This window comes from Ostrea edulis, chromosome 4, assembly GCF_947568905.1.
Source record: "Ostrea edulis chromosome 4, xbOstEdul1.1, whole genome shotgun sequence".
Classification (NCBI taxonomy): domain Eukaryota; kingdom Metazoa; phylum Mollusca; class Bivalvia; order Ostreida; family Ostreidae; genus Ostrea; species Ostrea edulis.
The window spans coordinates 89,801,520-89,826,331 of NC_079167.1; the positions used below are offsets into that span (position 1 = coordinate 89,801,520).

Here is a 24,812-nt window from a genome sequence, read left to right on the forward strand (position 1 = left end):
GAAAATAAAATAAAATTCTTTAAAAAGATCTTATGAATTAATGTTGCAAAGTACATGTATTAGGTATGAAGAAAATGAAGTCTTTGAAACCTGAAATCCTAATTATTTATTGTAAACTATATCAACAACGTTGAAAAATGTTAAGTTCACGTGGTAAACAAATGATATCTGATGATTTTAGATCTTTATTTTTAAGCGCTCGCTTTTTAAAATCACACTTAATTCAATTAAAATCATTTATATTTCTTGTATTCGCTCGCCTCATAATATTTATCTCCAAAATAATAAATATTTGTAAAATAATTTCGCCCTCTCGCCTCACTTTTTTTGTTTGAAAATCCGAAGAACTATTTTACAAATTGGTGTGGCCTAATGTTTAATGTAAAATGCAACACAAATAACTAATTCTGACTATTTCTGTTTGTTTTGCTTGTGCCCTTAAGTACTTGATACCAATGGTTAAATACTTTAAATTTGATATATTTTAGGAACTTTTGCCTTTAACATAGAATAGTCGTCATCTGTGTCCCTGGTGTGAGATTTTATCTCTGTATTATACCATCTATTCATATGTTGTTTTTACATTTTTAGGTACTACATGTAAGTGATGCATGCTATGAACATGTAAAACATGTGCAACACAACATTTGCAATGGTGAAGTTCAGACTGGAGACAATTCTAATTTCTCGGAGGTCCCAAACATTTTGGAGGATATAAAAAAGTTGGAACTTGGGAAGAAATTAAAGGCCACCTCTCAATCATCTGATTATTCCAAATTAATAAATGCTTCAGGTCAAACAAATAACAGTGAAGTATTCAACCAATTGGTATCTCAGTCAGAGAGTCACTTCAACCAATCAAAATCCCCGTCTGAATTTACAAGCAGTGATATCAACCAATCGAAACCGGCATCTGTGTTGTCAAGCAGTGATATCAATCAATCCAGACCGCAGACTGAATTATCAGACAATAGTAGATCAACAGATCACAATAATTTGAAATGGCATTCAAGTGAACAGGATGAAAGTTCATCTTCCTCCCATGTTGAGGATGAATATCATGACATAAAGCACGACACGGACTCCTCTGCTGACACATCTGCATATCTTCATTCCTCCTGTCTCAGTCAAAATGCAGACTCCTACAGCAAAATGATAAATGATGACAGTAGTGCAGGTATTTTGGAAATTGAAAGTTTTGGTGTCTTTTGCCCTTGTATCTAAGATCAGAGGGCATATTGTTTTTGTCCTGTCAGTTTTCTATCTGTCTGAACATAAATTGTGAATGGTGAGTGACTGGGCTCCCTCATTTCATATGACTTGTGCATTTGTGACGAGACCTTTTTGGGGGGTACCAAAGTTTTTAACATTGACTTTGGGGTTTGACCTACTTATAAGAAAAATTAACCTATGCAATATCTCCTGCAGTATTTTAAAGTAGGGCTTTCATATTTTGTTTAAAGATTCCCTATGATAAGATCTTTCATTTTTTTTCTTTTTGCCACTGGGATCAAGCCCATCTTGTTTAGGTTTATAAAATTGCTATTGCAAAATTTAATTCTGGATTTAATTATACATTTTACAAAAGACTTGTCACTTATATTAAATATATTTCCTACGCATTTTTTATGTCCTTTAGATAAAATTTGAAGCATAGAGGTTATGCAAGCATCCTTGCAGCATATATCTTAGTTTGTCTATTATTCTGTCAACATTAACTTTGGCCATAACTTTTTGACCATACAAGATTTGATGAGGTGAAGGATCAAGGCCAATGCTTTTTTGTTTAAGGGTCAAGGTCAATGGTGCCACGATAGAGCATGCCCACAGTTGGGGGTATATTGTTCACAAATGCATCTTATTTTATTTCATACAGAGCTAAATTAAAGGATTTCTGTTTTTGGACTTCTGTGTGATATTGACCATATGTACATAATTTCAAGTTTACAATGTTGTAAACATTTTCATGATTTTTTCCTTTTTAGAGACAGAAGATGAATTTCTCGTGACCTCTCAAAACGCTGAACAAAATAATGGCTGCTCCCAATCAAGTGAATGTTGCAATTCCCCAACTGTTCAAACTTCTATTGAATCCCTTCCTCCCGAGACTGAGCAGGCACCCATTGATGATGGTGTTCTGTCGCCTCCTGATGTATGTAATCCACACGACATTATTCCTCAAGGGAGCGGGACAGATCTGAACAATCAGCAGGGAGAAGTAATGGAGAACCTGCAGTGCTCCAATTCGAGTGCTTGCATGACAAGTTCTGCCTCCGATATTGATGAGGGTGGTTATAAGAGCGTTGATTTGAATAGTGGATGCACATCTTCTATCCAGTCCTCAGTCTACTCCCAGATTTAGTGCAATTAGTGTATGGTCATCCATGTTATTGTTCCTAATTAGTGATACTATCAATCTGCAGTGTTTGTGTAGTTTTTTATGGTCATCAGAGGATACTTAGGTGGCCTAATGAGATCTATTTTTGTCTGCCTCAGTGCTTTGTGTGAAATAGGGTTAACATTTTAATATGTTCTATTTTTTCTCAAAAGCTACCTGGGCAATACTCTCAAATTCAGGCATTAAAAATTCCTACTTTACCAAATTATTCATTTTGATCAAAAGTCTTTTGTTACCCAAACCAAGGTGATTTGACCAAGGGCAAGGTTGAAAATAAAGTGAAAAGCAACTCTTTGAGTCATAAATTTTAAAGTAATTTCATACAGGGTACAGATGTGAGATGAACTCATTTTACCAACAACTTCCGGCTCTTAATTTTTGTATGATACTCAGGTGACTATTAAGGCCCGTAGGCCTCTTGTTGGTCAGGTGACCATTAAGGCCTGTAGGCCTCTTGTTGGTCTGGCAATGATTTATTTTTGTGTTATGTTTTCTTTCCTGGAGGATATGAATATTTTCTCAGAATTCTTTTTTTATGAAAAGTAATTTTGTAAACTCGGTGATAAGCAAAATAGTTGGAAATTTTTTTTCCACAGCAGATAAGATTCATGCCAATAATAATGTAATACACAATATTTGTTTACGCTCATTTTTAGGCTGCATTTTAAAAAATGGTGCTATGATCCCATATCTTGAATTTCCTCACTTGATTTTGGCTATGTTTTGAAAACCATGTGACTTTTATTTTTATAGAAGAACAAACCACAGTGCATTGTACAATGTATGTACTAGGGATGTCAAAAAGTACTCGATTAGTTGACTGCAACATTTCTTGTCCCAATGATCATTGACTTAAAATGTAGGACTAGATAAGGAAGTGAAAAGGACGAAATAAATTCACGTCAGCTAGTACCTGCCTGACTTTACTTTGGCATGTCCTAATCTTTGTCTTTTTTTCGTTATTGTAACAAAAGTAATCTGACCAGCATTCTCACAAACTCGTGACCTATGGATACCCCCAACCCAAGATAATCAGACTGGGATTTTGGTTTGCAAGAAATATCTCAACCACATTAGAGGAAATTGAAATATTGATGGCCGCATCATGTTTTTTTGTAAAATTTAACTTCAAAGTCTTAAGGTAATTTGTACAGAATTTGTTTTTTTTATTATAATTATAAACTGTCATTGTTATGCTAATTCATAAAATTTATAGTTTATATTTTCAGTAAACTTGTTGTTCATAAATAATTTCATTGTAAGATGAATTAATAATCTGTATCTTGCATGTTTTATAAAGGGTGTTTTACACCCGTAAATAGAAACCATCAATCGGTAACGATCATCAATGCTCACATACCTGGTGACTAGTAAATGAGATCACAAAACAGTCTTCATGGTTCCAAAAATATAAAGTTACCGCATTTAAAAAGATCTTTCAATGCAATAAAATCTAGAAAGACAGTAAAAATAGTGCAATAAGGATTGCCTTAACAGGTTAAGGATGAACATTTTGTGCGTGTTGCATTTTGAAACTTTGGTTTATTGGGTTTTGAATTTCGGCAATGATTTTGTGCCTGGCTTCTATTGGAGTATTTTAGTAAGAGATCTGAGTAAGATCGACATTCCTAGTATATACTTATAAATAGTACCAATACTGCACCAACTGTTTATGTATTGGTGTGATAGTGTGATCTGCTTGCTGATTTATTTTTTATGTAGACATTTTTTTTTTACTTGGGTATAATGATGTATTAGTGATATTGTTTTATTGATATAAGCCCCTTTATTTGTAAATTTTAAACGATTTTAATTTTTACTTGAAAACTTTTGATACCTTGTTTGCAGCTGAGTAATGATTATTTAGTATGTACTCATTGTTTTTCCATGTGGTGATGCTGTCGATTTCACAGAACGCATTTTGATTTTTGTCTTGTCTGTTGTGTTGTTGTGAAGATCTTCAGTGGAGTCAAAGGCATAAGCAAAGATCCGACTTTCTGGATCACCACACTGAGGATTTCTGAATCAACGCATTTTTTTTGTGGTTTATCAAACGCATCACAAATAAGACGGGATAAACACAAACAATAATTGCACTATTGTCCATTGTCTGTCCATCTGTCTGTAAATTTTTTTTTACATTTTTGACTTCTTCTCCAGAAGCACTGGGCCAATTTCAAACACACTTGGTAAAAAGTACCCTTGGATGAAGGGCTTTCAAGTTTGTTCAAGTGAAGGAGCATTCCCCCTTCAAAGTTTAGATAAACACAAAAATGCAAAATAGGGTGGGGTCATTTAAAAATCTTCTCCTCAAGAACCACTGGGCCAGAAAAGCTGAGATTTGCATAACAACTTCCTGACATAGTGCAGATTCAAGTTTGTTAAAATCATGACCCCCAAGGGTAGGATGGGGCCACAATAGAGGATCAAAGTTTTACATACAAATATATAGGGAAAATCATTAAAAATATTCTTCTGAAGAATCAGAGCTAGAAAAGTTTACATTTACATGGAATCTTCCTGACATTAGTGCAGATTCACGTGTGTTAAAATCATAGCCCCCAGGGGTAGGATGGGGCCACAATAGGGGAGCAAAGTTTTAGATACTGATACATAGGGAATTATTTTTTTAAATTCTTCTAAGAACTATTGGGCCAAAGAAGTTAACATTTATGTGAAAGCTTCCTGACATAGTGCAAATTCAAGTTTGTAAAAATCATGGCCCCCGGGGGTAGATTGGGGCCACAATAGGGATCAAAAGGTTTATTTGTGAATATATAGGGAAAATCTTTAAATATGGGCCAAAATGACTGAGGTGAGCGATGTGGCCCATGGGCATCTTGTTTATTTTTAGATTAGTGTAAAGTACACCTTTGCAACCTACTACTGTTTCATAAATAGATCTGAATTTATGTTGGCAATTGTACATGATTATATTTGCATTGTAGTACATTGTATTGCTGAAGAACATAAACCTCATGATATCATACACAACTATACTTTATTTCAAGTGAACTGCTATATTTTATTTCTGGCCCGAAATTCATGAAATTTTTACCATCCATCATCAAATGTAGATTTATTACCCTGTTTACTATCAAACTAAAGTCATTGAAATCAATCAAATAGTTAGAAATGAAAGTCAACTGTAAAACAACATAGGCACATGGTATTACGAAAAAATGACATGCATTGAATCTACCTCTTCTGAATGTCTTTATATTGTATATACGTAGGTATGTGATTATCCAGTTTGTTTTTGTGATGTCTCTTTGAATCATTGATATTTTTGAAAAAAATGATTAGTTAATCAGTTAACCCTTGATAACTTGCTTAAATTGTCAACTTCAATTTTATCTGTTAATGCTTATATTGTGATTCATAACAGTAGGAAAAAGCTTTAAACTTTGAAATCATGAGTAGGTGTGTATTTCATGGTATGACGTGACATATAATCTTGCATGCATTTCTAGTCATTGATATACCACTTTTGTATTTAGAATAATTAGTATGTGTAGTAATTAGTATGTGTAGTAATTAGTATGTGTAGTATCTTTTTAAAAAAAATCCTCAGTTTGTGTTATATCTTTTTTTATCATTTCCATATTTCAAAGCTTGGAGTTGCTTGTACACGTACATGTAAGAGTAGTCTCTCATGGTATGAACGTACTACTACAGAGATTGCTTTCACTGTGGAAGTCCACCAAATATTCACTCTGGCGAGTCATATATACATATTGAACTATAGCTGCAGCATTGTAGCTCATTGGGTAAAAAAATTGGGACGTACCAGAGAGCTATTGACCTACCCCTTATAAAAACTTTAACAAATGTTCGTTAAATGTGAGATGGACAGTCAACTCGAACCCGGTTGATTTTTTAATCTATGATATTGAGTAGAGGTACAATGAATGTATTCAGTCTTCATTTATCATAAACGCGAGTAATTTATGTACAATGAAAAAGTATAATTTTTCTTAAGTACCTTTTGAATATTGAAAGTAATCCTGGTGCCTAGTTTGGTCACTAATAACGAAGAGTAATGAAAGTCGTGAATTTAATTTACTATTCAATCCTATTTAAATAACCATTTTTTAAATGTATTCAGATGATTTCATCCGAAATATTTAATAACAAATATTTGTTGTCCCCCCATTGCAACGCGGAATGGAGACTGAAATACCGGTGTCCATCCGTCACACTTGACTGGACGCAACTCTTCGAAAATTTTATTAAAATTTTATAGGATAAAATATTGTTAGTGGCCATGCGTTTTATCATATTGTGCCGCCATTTTAATTTGACAAATTTTACAGGAGTTATGGGAATTTGTTTAATTTGTACATGCTACAGTATAGGAACACTTGGACACCGGTGTTCGGATTTTGTTCAAATTTTGCAGGATTGTTAGTCACAATATGATCATATTACACCGCGAATTTGATTCTTCAAATTATACAGGAGTTATGGGACTTTGGCGATTCAACTTTTTTTTCGGCAGCGGTGGACATGTGGCTACGTGTAACAATTTGATTACATTGACATTGTTATAGACATCTGATTTAAATCAGCCCCTCGATCCGCTCCTTATTTATTTTGTCGCTACTTGAGGCCCTCAGAAATGAACGGGGTTTGATTTGACTGCCTGCCACATATGGCTTCGTCAACAAACGGAATAATTTGAAGCGGAGATTTTGGGTGACATAGAGCTATGGTGAGTGTTTCGACATAACAGAACTTCATTTTTATTATGAATTCTGTTGAATATTATGCCCAACAATGGGCTAAATATGAAAAGAACTTGATACCTTGTCAGAATGGATTAAAACGTATAAGAGAAATATTAAAACCCCATATTAGACACATCAAATCGATCGGTCGTCCGGGGGTTGCTTTGTTGGACACCGCTCTGGTTCCACGTGTTGAAATAAAAATAGGCTGGAGTTCCTCATTGACAATATCTTCGTGGTCTTTGGTGGTTAGGTCCTCCAACGGTCTGTTGGAGTCCCCGTGGGCACGAATTGTGCTCCTATGTTGACTGACCTATTTTATATTCATATGAAGCAGAATTTATTCAAAATCTTCTGCAGGAGAAGAAAAAGTCTCTTACTGTGGCCTTCAATTGGACATATTGTTATATTGACGACATATTATCTATTAACAATATAATGTTCATATGTCGATTCGATATATCCCGGTGAACTTGAAAGACACCACAGAGTCGTCCACTTCTGCTTCATACTTCAAGTTGGATATTTTATTGATAGTATATGTTTGCGGCGAGCTGGCAGCTCAACTTTATGACAAGCGGGATAATTTCGGCTTATCCATCGTCGGCTTCCCGTGTTTGTGTGGCAATGTTCCATTGTCGCCTGCATATGGTGTTTATATCTTTCAGCTGGTTCGGTGCGCGGGGACTTGTTCAGCTTGTGGTCGGTTTTTAGGTCGAGACGGGCTGTTGGTGGTGCGGGGGTTCCGGCGGTCTCGTTTGAGGTTGGCATTTTGCACATTCTGTGGACGTTGTGGTTGTCTGGTTTGCCGGTGCAGTCTATCATTGGGTCAAGTGCTGTCTGGCATGTTCCGTGCAGGTTGTTGGGCCGTTCTTGGTGCACTGATTTTGGCTGCGGGTAACTCCGTTTGCCTGATCGGGATATGTGGCTCATGGCGGGTTTGACTGGTCGAGAGGGGATGCTTACTCCTCCTAGGCACCTGATCCCACTTCTGGTATACCCAGGGGTCTTGGCTCGCTCAACTTTTATTTTGTGTTGCTTGTAGGAGTTGTGATGTTGATCACTGTTCGTTATCTTCACATTTCATCGAAACAAATGTACGCGCCACTTATGCTTCTGTGTTTGGTAAGCCAGAAGTGATTAAAGAATTAGATATGTTACATGAAGAATATGTTTCGGTTCCAGCTGACAAAGTTTTTAAAAACATTGTCTTTGTAAGGCTCATTATTACAACTGTATTTTAAACGAACTTTGTTACACATTTGGTAATTGTACTTGTACTCCAACTGCTTATTCAAAAGATGAAATTCTTGATCCGGTAACAGAAAAATAGGGCTCACGGCAGGTGTGACCAGTCGACAGGACATGTTTATTCCTCCTAGATACCTGATTCCACCTCTGGTACATGTATGTCCTGGGGCCCGTGTTTGCACACCTCTTTATTTTGTATTCCTTATAGGAGTTATGAGATTGATTCATAGTGGAAAAATATGCGAGATATTATTTCTTAATTTAAGCTTTTGAGACGCCGATGCAAGAATACGACATCAGGAATCAACCTTGCGCATTTTTTCTGCGCCGTCAATCCGGTGGTGATCCGGGTTCGAATAGGTCATCAGTACCATGACGACCATCTTCGCAAGCCAAGTGTTTTCGAAAACACTTGGCTTGCGAAGATGCATGACGACGTCTCCATACGAGTGAAAAATTCCCGAGACGTCACGATAGGTAAACAGTTTGCGATTAACTTTTTTATTAGTCCATAGGGCAAACGAGAGCATAATAATTGGCAGGTCAAATAAATTTTACTACCCCATATGCTAGCTGTACAATAATGATTCAAAATTTCGAGTTTCTACATTTTAATTGAATATTACAATTTGGATTGCAAGTTTAAGACAGAAGTTCAAGCTTTCTTTCAACTTCTAAATTCACGTCTCCATCCATATACTATGATTGATATACTATGAGTTGGTTGTACTCTGCGTGAAAAGCACGACTGTATCCTGCGTATAGGAATGGTTGTATCCAAATGACGTTTGTCCATGGTGTTGCAGGAAACTGTTGTAGGCCTATATAATTTGACCCGTGTTTACTTTCATGTATAAGATTTATGTTTATATGTACCATGACAGTTCATGATATGAATGATTTAATACTAAAATACATCACTTAACAAATGTAATACACTTTTCAATTTGAAGGTCAATTTGAATGTTCATACTTCAGATTGAAATCGAAGTTAGTGAATATTGAAAAACGTAATGCAATGATTTTTTAAAATAAAAACCACAATGAACAATAGGCCTATGTGTGGCGTTTATTATAAACACAACATTGTATATATGATAGAGAAATTTGTAATTTACTTCACTTGGATAAATTTATAGCTTTATGAATCTGCATTTAATTTTGATAAAAGTAGATATGATTCAAATTTTATTTCTAAAAAATTAAGAAATATCTTAATCTCTTGAGATGCATTTTTCTTCTGGTTTGCGTCAACAGTTAAAATAGGCTAGGACTGGTATTCGTTTCTCTGACGTATTGGACTGTACTTCCGTGGGTCAGTTGATAAACATGGCATAACAACATAACTATGATAATGCAAACTTTGATAAGTTATGAAAGTTTGACAATTTCATCTCATATTTTGATTAATTTCATACGTATTGACTATTGAAGAATCCAGACTCGTTTTCCCTGAAATTCAAACAATATTTTACAACACTTTTTGAATTATAAAAAATTAACAATGAAAGTAAAATGTTGAAATTAATTTACAATCCAGTTATCAAAAACGAAAACAAGACCTAAGAATATTCACTGCCTTACAGTTACAGTCTGATTATAGACACCCCTCCATTACAGTCGTGTCGTCGTACCGAGTGACGGCGGAGGGGGGGGGGGGTGCTACTAGCAATCGCGTTCATTCATATTTTGACGACCTTGGTTAACTCTAAAATTAATTTTTAAATGACATCTGAAATGTATTTTTGTACCATACTTGGTTTATATATTGAGGACTCAAATTTCCCCTGTCATAGAATTATATATAATATATACATACACATATATATACACACATATACACATACACATTCAAAGATAAAGGTAATTATTTTATTTTTCATATAAATGTATTGTGATTTTCAACAAACTACTTGTCCATTATATTATCATACAATGTCCATTTACCAAGCAATTTGGATTTGCTATGAAATATATTTTGACAATATTTTTCTAAATTTCTATAATATTTCAACAAATTAATTGCATCTGACAATTTGGGTTTTGAGCCCTGTGATCTGGAGTAATAAATGTGCTTTTTTGCTAACAAAAGAACATTTTCCAAACAACTTCGGAATCCATCAATGTTGCCTAGTAACACTTCTTTTTGTGATTTTATAATCTTTTTTAAATGCATTGTATACCATTTCACAAAATCTCTCCAGAATTAGGCAGATACATACACACAGTCATAAAAAATATGAGTGACTGCATGTTTTTCTTTCGCTTTTGCAAAATCTACAAGTTTAAGTTTGTGAAGGAAAGAGTTTGTAGCTACATGTATATAACACATAAGAATACGGTATTGAAAATAAATAAATTCTGTTTCTTTTGTGCATAATGATTCATTCATATAATAAACTTCCCAACATTTTTCTGAAATAGTTTCACTGAGATAAGTTTCCCACTCCTCTCTTTTGAGTTGTGGTGCTATGAACTCCGTTTCCTTCAAAACTTGATATAAAAATTTAACATTAGAACTAGACTTCATTTTCTGTACAATGCATTGATTTGGACTCAACAATTCATGATGTACTTTGTTTTTAAAATCAACAATTTGTCTTTTAATCTTTTTGGGTAATTTTGAAATAAGACAATTATAGCTCAAAAAGTTCTTTGTACCAACCACATCTTTTACATCAGTAAAACATTTGAATGTTCCATTCTGCAAAAATAAGTCATTCAAGGTCTTAATGCCTCTGTCAACCCAATTTGTATAAAAATTCTTTATAAAATTTTGTATAAAGTTTCTTATATCTAAATTCAAATAATCTGTAACAGAAAGAGAGCTTTCTTTAACTTTTGATAGAGCTTTAAACACATCTTTCCAAAACACATTGTCAATATGTTTTACGAATTCATTAAGTTTTTCTTTGGATAGGTGAAAATGAAATCAACATTTCGAAGATTTAAAATACTATGCAACATATGTTGCCATATAGCGAGAAAACAACCGATTGTTCAACGAAGTTAATTTTAAGGAAATATGACATATAAAGAGTACATGATTTGTTTGTCTTCTCCCAAAGTTTCCAAGTGAAGGTAGCAACAACCACGTTCGCTAGGTGGCGCGTCATGTTCCATTTTTATTTCTACAGGAAAAGTGGGACGAGGTTCCACCCTATTTTTTACGGGCTAGTATGGATAAACCTAGAGCCTACGAATGATGCGAAGTTGATCGTTCGGATCTAAAATAGCTATATTTAGCGTATCTCACGTGATTAGGCATATTCCAGAAAATCCCTTTGAGATTGAAGCGATTAAGCAGAGCGAGTATATGTAAACATTTACTTAACAGTGAAATACGCAACAAAGAGTGACATATTAATACATTTTATGCATGAATAAATTATACTGAGGTCAAACATGGACGATAATTGCCCGTGTTCATATAGTATTTGATTGATTTAGATATCCAAGGAAAGATAACTCCCATTATTAACGTACTCACAACGTACCGGTGGTATACAATAATACGATGTTTATACATTTCTGAATGATGAGTGAATCTTTATTTTCATCAGAATCTTTTCCATCATACTCGCAGACTAGGTCCCCATTCCCCTACCAGTGTCAATCTGTGACTGATAGCAGTGCGGTATCTAATTTGATATGGTCTAGAGGAAATTCGAAATATGGTAGTGACATTTCTTCCTCACTGAATTAGCTGGATTTTTAACGTTTAAAGAAAAGTGGGGTATGGACTGGGGGGTTAAAAATGCTATTTGCCAAATTTTCAACAATATTAATTACAAGGCAAGGCAAAAGGGGTCATAAGCTACAGATGATGCAATTTTCACTTGCAAGTTGCATTGCCACAAGTTACACTTAATAAGTGACTTACTTACAGATAAATAAAGTAACTTACAAATATTTTATTTATTTATTTATCTATCATTTCATTTCATTTTTTTTTTTTAATATCATGGTTTGTACTTGTAGAGTCATCGCAATAAAGGGACATTAATTATTAGTGTTACAAAAAAATCTGATCATGCAGTTTTTAAATTTCTGAATTTTGAAAAAATAAAAATAAATAAATAATACATTCTGATACCACTCAGCCTCCCGACTGGCCAGATAGTTCTGCTTCTGTCAGTTCTGATGCAACTAGCTCAGCCCCCAGACTGGCCAGAGAGTCCACTGTTTCGGTAAATTCTGATAATGATGCAACTCAGCCCCCCCCCCCCCCCCCCCCCGACAGCTCTACCAGAAGTTCTCGGAAAAGGCTTGCTGTTGTTTAATAAATCAGTTTTCCTATTAATTGTACTTTTGCTCCTGTTCATCAGTTCATTAGGCTATAGCCCAATCTGATTAAATTTAAGATCGTTGATCCGCTCCGTATTCCTCTTCCTTTCCTGTATCTGTGAAGTCCAGAGGTGAGATATATTCTTTCCAAAACAACTAAGAATGTTCATGGAACAATTTAGTATTAATTGTTTTCCTTTTCTGTTGTATGCCTTATTTCAAGAAATAACTTTCAGGTCACTTTTTAATGTGAAATGGAACATTTTCAATTTTTGACAACCTGACGGTAGGGGTGTTTAAGGCCCTATACCTCATTTTCTGTAAGGAAGTGGAGTAAAAGGAATCCAGAATTGGATTCAGCATACTCAAAATTGGTAATTACACCTGCTTTTTATTGTTTTGGGTAATGGTGTTTCAAGAAATAAAGTTGGGTCACTTTTTGATGCGAAATGAAACATTTTCCGTTTTTGGCAACCTGACGGTAGGGGTGTTTGAGACACTATATCTCATTTTCTATAAAAAATTGGAGTAAAAGGAATCCAGATTTGAAATCAGCATACTCAAAATTGGTAATTACACCCGATTTTTATTGATTTGGGTAATTTTTAAAAAATGGGTGGTGGTTGCTAGTGAAGGTTGGGGTTCGAATCCCGACCGCGACAGACCGAAGTCGTTAAAAACAGATTCATATTCTTTATTTCCTTAAGCTATACAGCTCATCGGTCATAAATACAAAATATTTACAAATATATACAAACAAGAGCCTGGTGACGTCTCCATATGAGTGTAAAATTCTCGAGAGGGACGTTAAACAAAATACAATCAATCTATCAACAGTATAGGGTTTGCCCACTCCTTTCACATTTTACAAGCTTAGGCCTATTTAAACAACTCGAAGAAGTGTGTATTTCAAGGAGTTTGATTTCCAACAATAATCGAGATTATTTGAGTTTATATCAAATAGTCCGTATTAATTTTGATACACGCTGTACGTGACTTTAGCGGCTAGATGGTACAAGTTAATTTGTATGCACTACGTCACACTCGGTACTCCCTGTGACCGAACCCAACCCATTCATTACACTTTTGCCAACCGAAGCACCCACCCACCCTCCCCCAATTTTAATTTGTATATACATGTTCTTTCCTTTTGGTTCTGCTGTTTCCTTCTCTTTCATAGGTTTCGCAACAGACGAAGACTCCCAACAGGTTACCTGGATAAAGTAAATGGTAAAGCCTGGACCACACCAAGTGTGACTGCATTGCCATTCGGGATGGAGTGCCTTAATAACAACTTTTTAAATGTTATGGGGGAATTTTTAATTTTAAGGCAAATTGTTGATACAGTGTATTTGAGCCTAATTAATTAGACTGTCGCATGTTTAAGGGGGGGTGGGGGGGACTGGGGAGTCGGTAATGGTATGTGATGACTGTTTCTGCTCCAAAACCTGGTTGTTTCCCCCACCTGCTTCTAAAGCAGGGGGCAATTTACAGTACTAAAAGTCGTACAAGTTAAAACAAGTAAACTAATAGTGGGGCCATCACCGGGGACGGTTGGGCCCACATCGACCTCACTTCAGTGAGGGCATGCTACAGTCTGATGCATGTTTGGGGCTTATGTCCAACATGATAATGTACATACCAGGTAGCACTGCAGGAGACAGGGTGAGAAGGGCGGGTCTCACTTACCTCCTTAGAACGCTGGCGTCCGTTCAGGTCTGGGCACTGAATGTTTTACTCGGGCCCCCCAGTGTACCCCTTACAAGTTTAGTTAAACTGGCTCACTGGGCGACTCCCCAGTTACTCCACAAAATTTTCACATGCAGCCGATATTGTCCATTTCAGTATATCCCGAATGTGTCATTGCTGTTATATGAATAAATTGGTAAACGTTGCTTGTGTCTGTTATTCACTGCATTGAGTCATGGACTGTTATTACAGCCAGTTTTTTGGTTTTATCTATCAGGCGGATTCTGTAATTAATTTGTCATGTTTGAAATAATTGTAGGTAAATAATAAGTGGGAAATGGGTGGGGGGGGGGGGGTAACACAGAGCTCTTGGTTTGTCTAGTTAATACCTGTCACATTTTTTAAAGTTTGGACCCTTTATTATGCAATGCAGAAAAGTATGTCGCAGCATGACGATGGTTGATAGTTGTACAACGTACGACTTAATTAAGAAAAACGCCTTATATGTACATAAGCTTGTTATATAATGCTTCCGGTGCTCTTTTTAATCCTTTTTATAAACATGCTATATGTGCAAACTCGGAAATGATAATAGTTTGATAAATTAATTTTTTGAATAAGCCTTTACGTAACCATTGAAGCAATTGGAAGCAAACAAAATTATTCCTTGATTGATTCTCTTGAATTTTAGAACCAAGTATTTTGATTGATTAATTCTCGTTAACACAAGTATTTGTGTGTCAGGCAGTTATATTTTAAAATCAAAGGTACATTATATTGTAAGAAACTACGGAAGATTAAGAATTTATCAGTTTAAATTTGCAATAGGTGATGATGGAGTGAAGAAATGTTTGAACAAATAGAGACGTAATTGAGTTTTTAATTTTTAGTTTTTTAATGTTACATTCTACAGCAGGAAATTGCCATACGTGTATTTCTATACATTTACAATTTCAACGTTTTTGCCTTTAATGAAAGGCGAAGATAACAAACAGTGATCAGTCTCATAACTCCTACATGTATAAGCAATACAAAATAGATAGTCGGGCAAAATGATACACTGTAGGTTATAACGACCATAGAATTTGCGAAATGCTAACTTCAATCGAGACTGTTGAAATCCCTGTACCATCAACTTGTTTGTCAGTAGCTTACCTGGATTTAAAAACTTACTATAAGCAGAACAAGTTCTTGCATATCGAATCAGTTGAGAAATATAAACACCATATGCAAGTGATAATGGAATATTGCTACATAAATATGGGCGTCAAATATTGACGATGGAGAAGCTGAAATCATCCCGCTTGTCACATAAATTCTGCTTCATATGAATATAGAAACTAATAAAGGAGCACAATTCGTGCCCATGGTGATTCCAACAGACTGTTGGAAGACCTGATCACCAAAGACCACGAAGATATTGTCAATGAGGAATTCCAGCATATTTTTACTAGTATTTCAACTTCAGAGTACTTGTGCGTGGAATCAGAGTGGCGTTCAATAAAGTAATTGTTTGGATGACTGATCACTAGATAGGTTTGCGTTTTCCATTTTTGTTGAGGAAGCAACTGTCTATTATGTAAACGAAGTCAAATGAAAAGGTAAAAATAACGAGCAGTGATCAGTCTCATAACTCCTATAGGAAATAGAAAAGTAAGAATTGGATATAGCAGAGGTGGGATCAGGTGTCATGGAAGAGTAAGAATTCCATGTCGACTGGTCACACTAACCGTGAGCCCTTTATCTTGATCGGGTAAACGAATTAATACGTAGTCAAATCAGTGTGCCAAGAGCGCCCTAATAATATGTATGAAACCAAGTCAAACAACATTTCGCCCAATGACAGGTTGTATTGGCAAACTAGATCATAATAACAACCACAGAATATGCGAAATGCTGACTTTACGAGACTGTTGAAACTCCTTTAACAACAACTTGTTTGTCAGTAGCTTGACTCGATGTCAAGACTGATCATATGCAGAGCAAGCTCTCGTGTACCGAATCAGTTGATAGACATAAACACCATATGCAGGTGATAACGGAATATTTCTACATAAATATGGGAAGTTAAGAATGGAGAAGCTGAAATCATCTCGTTTATCATAAAGTTGAGTACTTTCTTTGCCGTTGACATTTATTTTCAATAAAGTACGAAGCAGATGTGGACGACTCTGTGATGTCTTTTATTTCAAGTTCACTGGTGTATATCGAATCGACATATGAATGAAACTTATCATTGTTAACACATAAAACGTCGTCGATATTTCTAAATATCAGTTGAAGGCCACAGCTATCTGAACTTATTTTCTTCTGCTGTAGCTTTTGAATAAAGTCTGCTTCATCAGGATATAAAAAAAGGTCAGCAAACAGAGGATCCAAATTGGTGTCCATGGGGATTCCAACAGACTGCTGGAAGACCTGATCATCAACGGCTACGAAGAAATTGTCAATGAAGAATTACAGCATCTTTTTTTTATATGAGCTCTCGAGTACTTCTGTGTAGAATCAGAGTGTTGTTCAACAAAGTAATTGTTTGAATGAATGATCACTAGATAGAAACTTTGCGTTTTCCATTATTGTTGACGAAGATACTGTCTATGATGTCAAAAAGTCTAGTCTTTAATTTATCGTGAGAAACGGTCCTGTAAAGTGTTGAAAAGACATTCATTTTGGTGTTGTTGATTTGAGAAAAGTTATGTGATTTCAATTTCACTAGAAGTTCTTTAGATTTTAGAATCCACGTTTGATTTACACCACTTCTGGCATATGTAGTCGCACAGTACGTTTGAAGTTTCTCCTTCATATCTGTTAATATTTTCGTGAGGAGCAAAGATAGGGGCTTGGTAGAACATTTACTGGATCCGGCAATGTATCTTTGTCTGCAAGGGATTTTGTGAAGTTTAGGAATCCATTATAGGTACGGTAACTCATAATCATTCATTCCACTGACTGGGATATTAAATGTGTCTAAAACTGGAGCAAGGTTTTGAAGAATTTCGTCTTTTGAAAGGGTGGTTAGAGTATAAGTACGATTACCAAAAGTAAAATTAATACGAAGTTCGTTTAAAATACAGTTGTAATAATAAGCCTTACAAAGACAATGTTGCTTACTCCTAGACACCTGCTCCCATCTCTGGTGTGTCCAGAGGTCCGTATTTGCCCAACTCTCTATTGTTGTATTGCTTATAGGAGTAATGAGATTGATCACTGGTCGTTATGTTCACCTTCCATTTACATCACTTCTCGCATACAATATGGCACAAAACGTTTGAAGAGGAGCAAAGATGAGGGTTTGGTAAAACATTTACTAGATCCAACTATATATCTCTGTAAGGGGTTGACGAAGTTTTAAAATCCAGTACAGGTACGGTAACTCATATTCATTCGTCCTATTACCTGGAATATCAAATGTGTTTAAAACTGAGGCATTTTGAAGAATCATCTTTTGAAAAGGAGTTTGGGGTATAGGTTGAATTACCTAAAGTGGATTTAAAGACAAATTCGTTTAACATAAACACAATTGTAAAAACAAGCCTTACAAACAAAGACAATGTTATATACAACTTTGTCAACTAGAACTAATAAGTATTCCTCATGTAACCTATCTAATTCTTTCACCACTTCAGGTTTACTAAACACAGAAGGATAGACGGTACAAACATTTGTTTTAATATGTCCAATACGAGATTTTAATTAATATTCCTCTTACACTTTTTATCCATACTGATAATGTATCATGTTCTTCTTTTCCATATTTGGCTCATCGTCTGGCATAATCCTCGACAGAATCATTAATTGAAATGAAGTTCCGTCGACAACTGATCAGGGCTCTCTGAATTTTAAAAATAAATAATGACATGCCCATTATTCTATTAATGTAAATGAATGTATATAAGAAATTCGTTTCTTTCCTTGTGGTTTTTATTAGAGGGTGGCATAGACCCGTACTGTTATTATTACAGACAAAATCACCGGTTCCTGTGACGTGAGTGTAAGGAACGATATCTTTCTTATAGTGACTGGTCAACGGATAACATTGGAAACAGTTGAGCATCAAAAATATTAATATTGTGATTTATGAAGTCCGTGATATTGTACGAAAACAACAATGATATTGACTAAAAAAGCATATGTAACAAAAGGTGAAATACTATAAAGCATGGACCAACTGTCACGGTCCACGGGTGATGAATTTATATTAACCACGCGGTGGAATGTTTGTGTAGACGTTGATGAGGTTGAAAGGGAAATTCGTCAACATTTTCTTTCGACATTGAAAGAAAATAGCAGTGTATAAGATTGAAGAAATGATCGGATACACCAGGTATTTATTGAAGTTTAAGACAACAACATACAAATAAAGAAAGAAAGCTTTTATGATTACAATTAAATATTTTGGATACAACTGCAAAACGCAGTTTGAATCTCATTATTTCATTAGAATTATTCGGTAAAGCAATTAATTTGCAGTATATGGATATAGTAAATTAATTTTAGCCGACAGATTATATCAATACAACTTACATTACGCGAGGCTTGGCTTCAATGTTACACTTCACCAAAAAGGGTCATTAAACTAATTTACCTCATTTGAATCAATTTGTGCTCCGGTTTTTGCAGCATACTGTTACATGTACAATCAGTGCTGTATAGTTTTACCATACAGGTGATCGTTTGTTAGAAAATATTTTTGTAATGATGAGAAGAGACCTGCTGTAGTGTAGTTACATTTTCTTGAATACCAGCTCCCCTTCGATTCCTAAATATAAGTGAGGAATTTATTATCGAGTAATTTCGCAAGAGGCATCATTCACAAAATAAAGCTAGTCACTTTTATTTTTTCATTTGTTAATGTACATGTATAAACTCTTGATTAACTGGCCACACGCGATTTGACGTTTACGAGTCATTTCGCCGTATTTTAAAAGTACTCACGTAAAATAAGGAATATATAGTATAGGAATTGCACTGAAAAGTTCCAAAGATGGAATCGATATTGAAAAGAATTTTGTCGACAAACATAGCCGACACCCAACAATCTAAACAAGAGGCCCAAGGCCACTCGCTCACCTGAGATACCTTGGCCCATACATCTGAAGACTTTCCATATATATATGCATGTAAAACCTTAGTCCGTATTGTGGTCCCAACCTACCCATGGAGTCCATGATTTTTACAAACTTGAATCTGCACTATGTCAGGAAGCTTTCATGTAAATCTCAGCTCTTCTGGCTCATTGGTTCTTGAGAAGATTATTATTTAAGATTTTCACTATTTATTCTCAAGTAAAACTTTAATCCCCTATTGTGGCCCCAATCTACCCCCGGGGGCCATTATTTGAACAACCTTGAATCTGCACTATGTCAGGAAGCTTTTATGAAAATTTCAGCTCCTCTGGCCCAGTGGTTCTTGAGAAGAAGATTTTTAAATGACCCCACCCTATTTTTGCATTTTTGTGATTATTTCCCCCTTTGAAGGGGGCATGGCCCTTTATTTGAACAAATTTGAAAGCCCTTTATCCAAAAATGCGTTTGGCCAAGTTTGGTTATAATTGGCCCAGTGGTTCTTGAGAAAAAGATGCAAATGTGAAAAATTTTGATCAGAAAAGCTCGCTAAAACGTGTCGAGGTAAATATTTCAATGGACAATCCAAATTAATGACTCAATTGTTGTTTTGAGGGATGTTGAGGTATTTCTATAAATTGCGTGACATAATCGCCAATGCGTAACACCATCATCAACGATATGGTCGATTGCATTATGTTAATGAACTTTAATATACCTAAATGTTACCTTTTTTATATAAAGGACTGTGGGTGATATTTGACACATTTAGCTTTTTACCTATGAAAGATGAAGATAACGAACAATGATCAATCTCATAAATCCCATAAGCAATACAAAATAAATAGTTGGACAAACATGGACTCCTGGACACACCAGAGGTGGGATCAGATGCCTAAGAGGAGTAAGCATCCCCTGTCGAACGGTCACACCTGCCGTGAGCTCTAAATCTTGATCAGTAATCAAATTCAGTGTGCCACGAACGGTCTAACAATCGTTATGAAACACATCAGACAGCATTTGACCCAATGATAAGTTGTATTGGCAAACTAGATCGTTATAACGACCATAGAAATTGCGAAATGCTGATTTTAAACGAGAATGTTGAGACCTCTGTACCATCAACTTGTGTGTCAGTAGCTTGCCTCGATTTAAAAACCTTACCATACTCAGAACAAGCCCTTGCGTATCGAATCAGTTGAGAGATATAAACACCATATGCAGGTGATAATGGAATATTGCTACATGAATATGGGAAGTTGACGATGGAGAAACTGAAATCATCCCGTTTGTCATAAGGTTGAGTTGTTAGTTTGCCGTTAATATTTACTTTCAATAAGATAGATAAAGGAATTAGTGAAATTGTATCGACTTGTATCGTATTGGATTGCGTTTTTTTAACGTATCACTAGTTCATCTGGGAGGAGTGTGGTCTTATGTTCGGCTTTAACCCTCCTTTTTGTGTACCAGTACTAAGTAGTGATATATTTTGATGAATTACATTTATTTTCTTGTACGAGGGAAATATGAATTCTTGCGAATAAAAAAAATACCGGTCACACGAAGAATTGCGTCCATATGAAAACTAATTCGTCCAAGCAAAGAAATAAATTATTCAAACAAAGAAATAGTTTAGCCGTGCTAAAACTTTATTTGCTCGAACGAAAACCCAATTTAGCCGATTGAATAGTTATTTCGTCCAAAAGAAACTATAATTCGATCAAACGGAAAATAATTCGAATGAAGTTGGTTTTTTTTTTTTTTTTTTTTTTTTTTACATGGCACTTGTACGGCGCCACACATACTAAAAATGTTTCAACAAAGAATAAAACCTATAATTCAATCAAGAAGAAATATTTTTTTTTTTAAAAAAATATAAAAATTCAAAACATTTTGCATTTCAACTCAATTTTATTGAGATATAAAAGCAGCAAACAATAAACGTATAACATTTGTAAAATCTCAAGTGGAATGGTAATTTGAATTGTCTGTGCACTTAGATAAATGCGCATGTCTGAAACGACAAAATCTCCGAGTAAAAGCGTAAGTCTACAACGTGTAAATAACTGTAAAAGAAAATACAAACACAAAAAATAAAAAACTTCCATCACCGTGTGAAAATGTGTATGATCAATATCAAAGTGAGCAAAATAGGACTTACTAGTGGATATAAAAAGTATGTGTGTATATATATATATACAAGCTACATCACCAATAGTAACAAGAAAATGATTTCTATCGTACAAGAACGAGCGTTCTGTCAAAAACACAAAAAACGTGTTATTGTTTATTTCAAGTCATGTGACTCCTTCGGACATATATCTCCACATTGCCATCTGCTACCTGTGAACATGGTTCTAGGTGGATTGTTAAAACATATTCAAAATATTCAACATAATGAGGTCAAAAATATAAAAACTGAAACCTCCATTATCTGTAAATAAAAATAAAAATGAAGTTTGGAAGTGAGACATCTATCATTCGATAATTTAAAGCTTTCTGTACAATCATACAACCACGTGCATTTTGAAAAAAAAAAGAAGCCATACATGTACATACACATATACAAGACCAACAAGAAACTGAAAATAGAAGAAAGATATATATGAACCTGCATTTACATAACGTACAAGTCATCGCAATAAAATGTTCGTTGATAAAACAGTTCCTCAATAAAATCTTTATAAAAGGGGTCAATGGCTAAACAAAATCTTAATCATTAACCGTTTCAAACTTAAATTCAACATTTTCAATAAATATTCACAAAACCTCAGTCACACGATATAATTCACCAATAAACGGAAAGATACATACAGACAGACTGTTCACTAGCTACACAACATTCCAAGCATACAGGAGACTTTTACCGAGTGGACATGTATTTAGAATAATGAACCACGTAAAACTGAAGTCTGTAATTTGCCTTGATGGAAAACCCATGACACATACAGTACATAGGGAATACTGGTACTCATTTATCAGCATAATATTTACAAGTTTAAATCACCCGAAAATATTTCAAGAAATTATACCATGGGGCATAAGGATTGATTTGATTGATTGATGTTTTCCGCCACACTCAACAAATTTTCGATTATATAGTGGCGCCCAGTTTTTATTGGTGGAAGAGAGAACCCATTTACAATGTACCTGGGAAGAGACCACCGACCTTCCGAAAGTAAACTGGGAAACTTTCTCACTTACCGGCGCGAGTGGGATTCGAACCCGCGCCGACAGAGGCGAGAGGCCGTTTGATTTTGAGCGCGATGCTCTAACCATTCGGCAACGGAGCTAAAAAAAATAACACGTTTTTAAATTTTAATGATAAATCAACATAATTCCTATTCAGTTTGAAATTTTACGGTTTTTAGAACATTTTCTATTTTACCGATGCCCCCCCCCCCCTCACCTGAATTTGAGTAAAACGTTATTTTGTACACATCTCATACCTTATTTGGTAAACTACTTTAATGGACAATACAGTACATATGAACCATTCTTACTAGGGAGCCGGCAGAGATATATGGTAAAACATGATTACACTTCTTACAAGAAAAGAAACTTGTACTACACCAAATACTCTTGCATAGCATTAAAATGGAAAACAATTGATAACAATAGAAATGATGGACAATGTATCAATAGTATATCAAACCAGAAAATGTAGATAGTTTGTAAATTTTATCTTAGCGAATTATCGACAATATGGGTTTTGACCTTTAAAACAAGGAAACTTTAATGCATTGCATTTTACAGATAACAATGCAAAAACACACTCATAAGAGGTTATTTCTTATTCATATTTTCTTTTGAATTAGAATTAGTATGTGAACTACTCAAATTCAAACTAATTTGGGATAATGTTAATGTGATGTTTAATATAAAGTTTATAATTGAATGAGTAAGCAAAAATCTAAAATCAGATCATATATTAAGTCAAATTGACTTACTTTTTCTTACAGAGGTTGTGGTATATATGTATCGAATTTTAGCTTTATGTTGTCTTCCATTTCAAGAAAATTATAATTTAATAATAATAATAAAAGATGTATTTTTCTTCATCTATCGTTTGGTATGCACAGTCAAATACTGGCAACTTCCGAGTTTAGCTGTCTTCTACGAAGTTCACTCTGCATCATGGACATAATAAAAAAAGCATTGATTGGTGATTCATACCACTAGTTCATCGTTAAAGAGTTGTCTCCCCTGCGTATGTTACTCCGTCATCACTTTTTGCTTTACTGCTGTTATTTCTGATTAGATCGAATTCTCCATTACACTTTCGTCTGTCGCAAATATCCACCAAAGAGCTAGATTCCGGAATCCGTCTCAGTATCGGCGAATATTGTGGACTTCCGGATTTGGATGTCAATTTCCTGATCACATGCGTACCGTTCATGTAAGCCTCCACAACTAAAGACCCGCTTGATAATTTCCGTTTTTCGTCCGGTTCGGTTTCTCGATCCCGATCATCATTGGAAAACGTTTCGAGAGACTCTTCAGATCCTACGATATTGGCTCCTGTACCTCCTTTAGAACGTACATGTGTGTAGAAAAGTGTGAAATTATTGGATATAACTGGAATGGTTAAAGCGATCATGAGAACACCAGCGACGGAGCATGCAGTCCCCACTATGTACCCGACTGTTGTTGTGGGGTGTTTGTCACCGTATCCCACTGTTGTCATAGTGATTATCGCCCACCAAAATCCCATTGGAATGGTTGTTATAGTTTCAGGTTCTCCAGAGTCAATTTTATGCCTTTCTGCATAGAAGATCAAGGATGAAAAAATCAGCATCCCTATGATAAGGAAAATTGCAAGCATGAGTAACTCTTGAAGACTTGCTTTTAACGCATACACCAATATTTTTAGTGCCTGATAATGTTTCACTAAATGAAATATTCGGAACATGCGAATAATACGTAGCACAAACATGATTTCAATAATCAACTGCTCATTCATATAGCAAGCGCGCCTTTCATCAGAGTTTAAAATCAACTGCATGTACAGAGGCACGAGGGCAAGTAAGTCGATGATGTTCATAGCGGAACGGATGAACTTCAACTTCTGTGGGGCAAATACGAATCTTACGACGAGCTCTATTGTGAAGTACACAGTGCAGATGATATCTAAAATGTACAGTGCCTCGTTTTCCTTGAGTTTTAGAATTTTCGTTTTGTTTCCGGGACAGTTCTCGTTCAATGTGTTGTTGTCTGAAAGGTTGCTTGGTCGAAGGCCCGGTAAGGTTTCTAAGCAGAACCCGAGGATGGACACAATGACGAAAAGAAGGGAAATAACTCCATATCCCTGAAAAGAATAGACACATTTTACTGATATGTCTATCAAATTATGCAATGTGCACATAAAGCGGTATCGAGCTCTGGGTTTTTATT

The 24,812-nt window shown here is 35.2% G+C and overlaps 2 protein-coding genes across 8 annotated transcripts in view; one reads left to right on the plus strand and one right to left on the minus strand.

The window, feature by feature from the left end:
- Nucleotides 1-5,977, plus strand: part of LOC125668374 (uncharacterized) — a 37,743-nt gene extending 31,766 nt beyond the window's left edge. For all 6 annotated transcript variants that reach the window (XM_048902496.2, XM_048902493.2, XM_056164245.1 and 3 more), the window contains 2 exons: nt 592-1,177; nt 1,986-5,977. In XM_048902496.2, the coding sequence (XP_048758453.2) occupies nt 592-1,177; nt 1,986-2,362 (963 nt within the window). In that variant the 3' untranslated portion in view covers nt 2,363-5,977. The remainder of the gene's footprint in view (nt 1-591; nt 1,178-1,985) is intronic.
- Nucleotides 5,978-21,309: 15,332 nt separating this feature from the next.
- The window catches only part of LOC125668378 (potassium voltage-gated channel protein Shaw-like), a 38,242-nt gene continuing 34,739 nt past the window's right edge, over nt 21,310-24,812 (minus strand). For both annotated transcript variants that reach the window (XM_048902503.2, XM_056164247.1), the window contains one exon: nt 21,310-24,726. In XM_048902503.2, the coding sequence (XP_048758460.1) occupies nt 23,608-24,726 (1,119 nt within the window). In that variant the 3' untranslated portion in view covers nt 21,310-23,607. The remainder of the gene's footprint in view (nt 24,727-24,812) is intronic.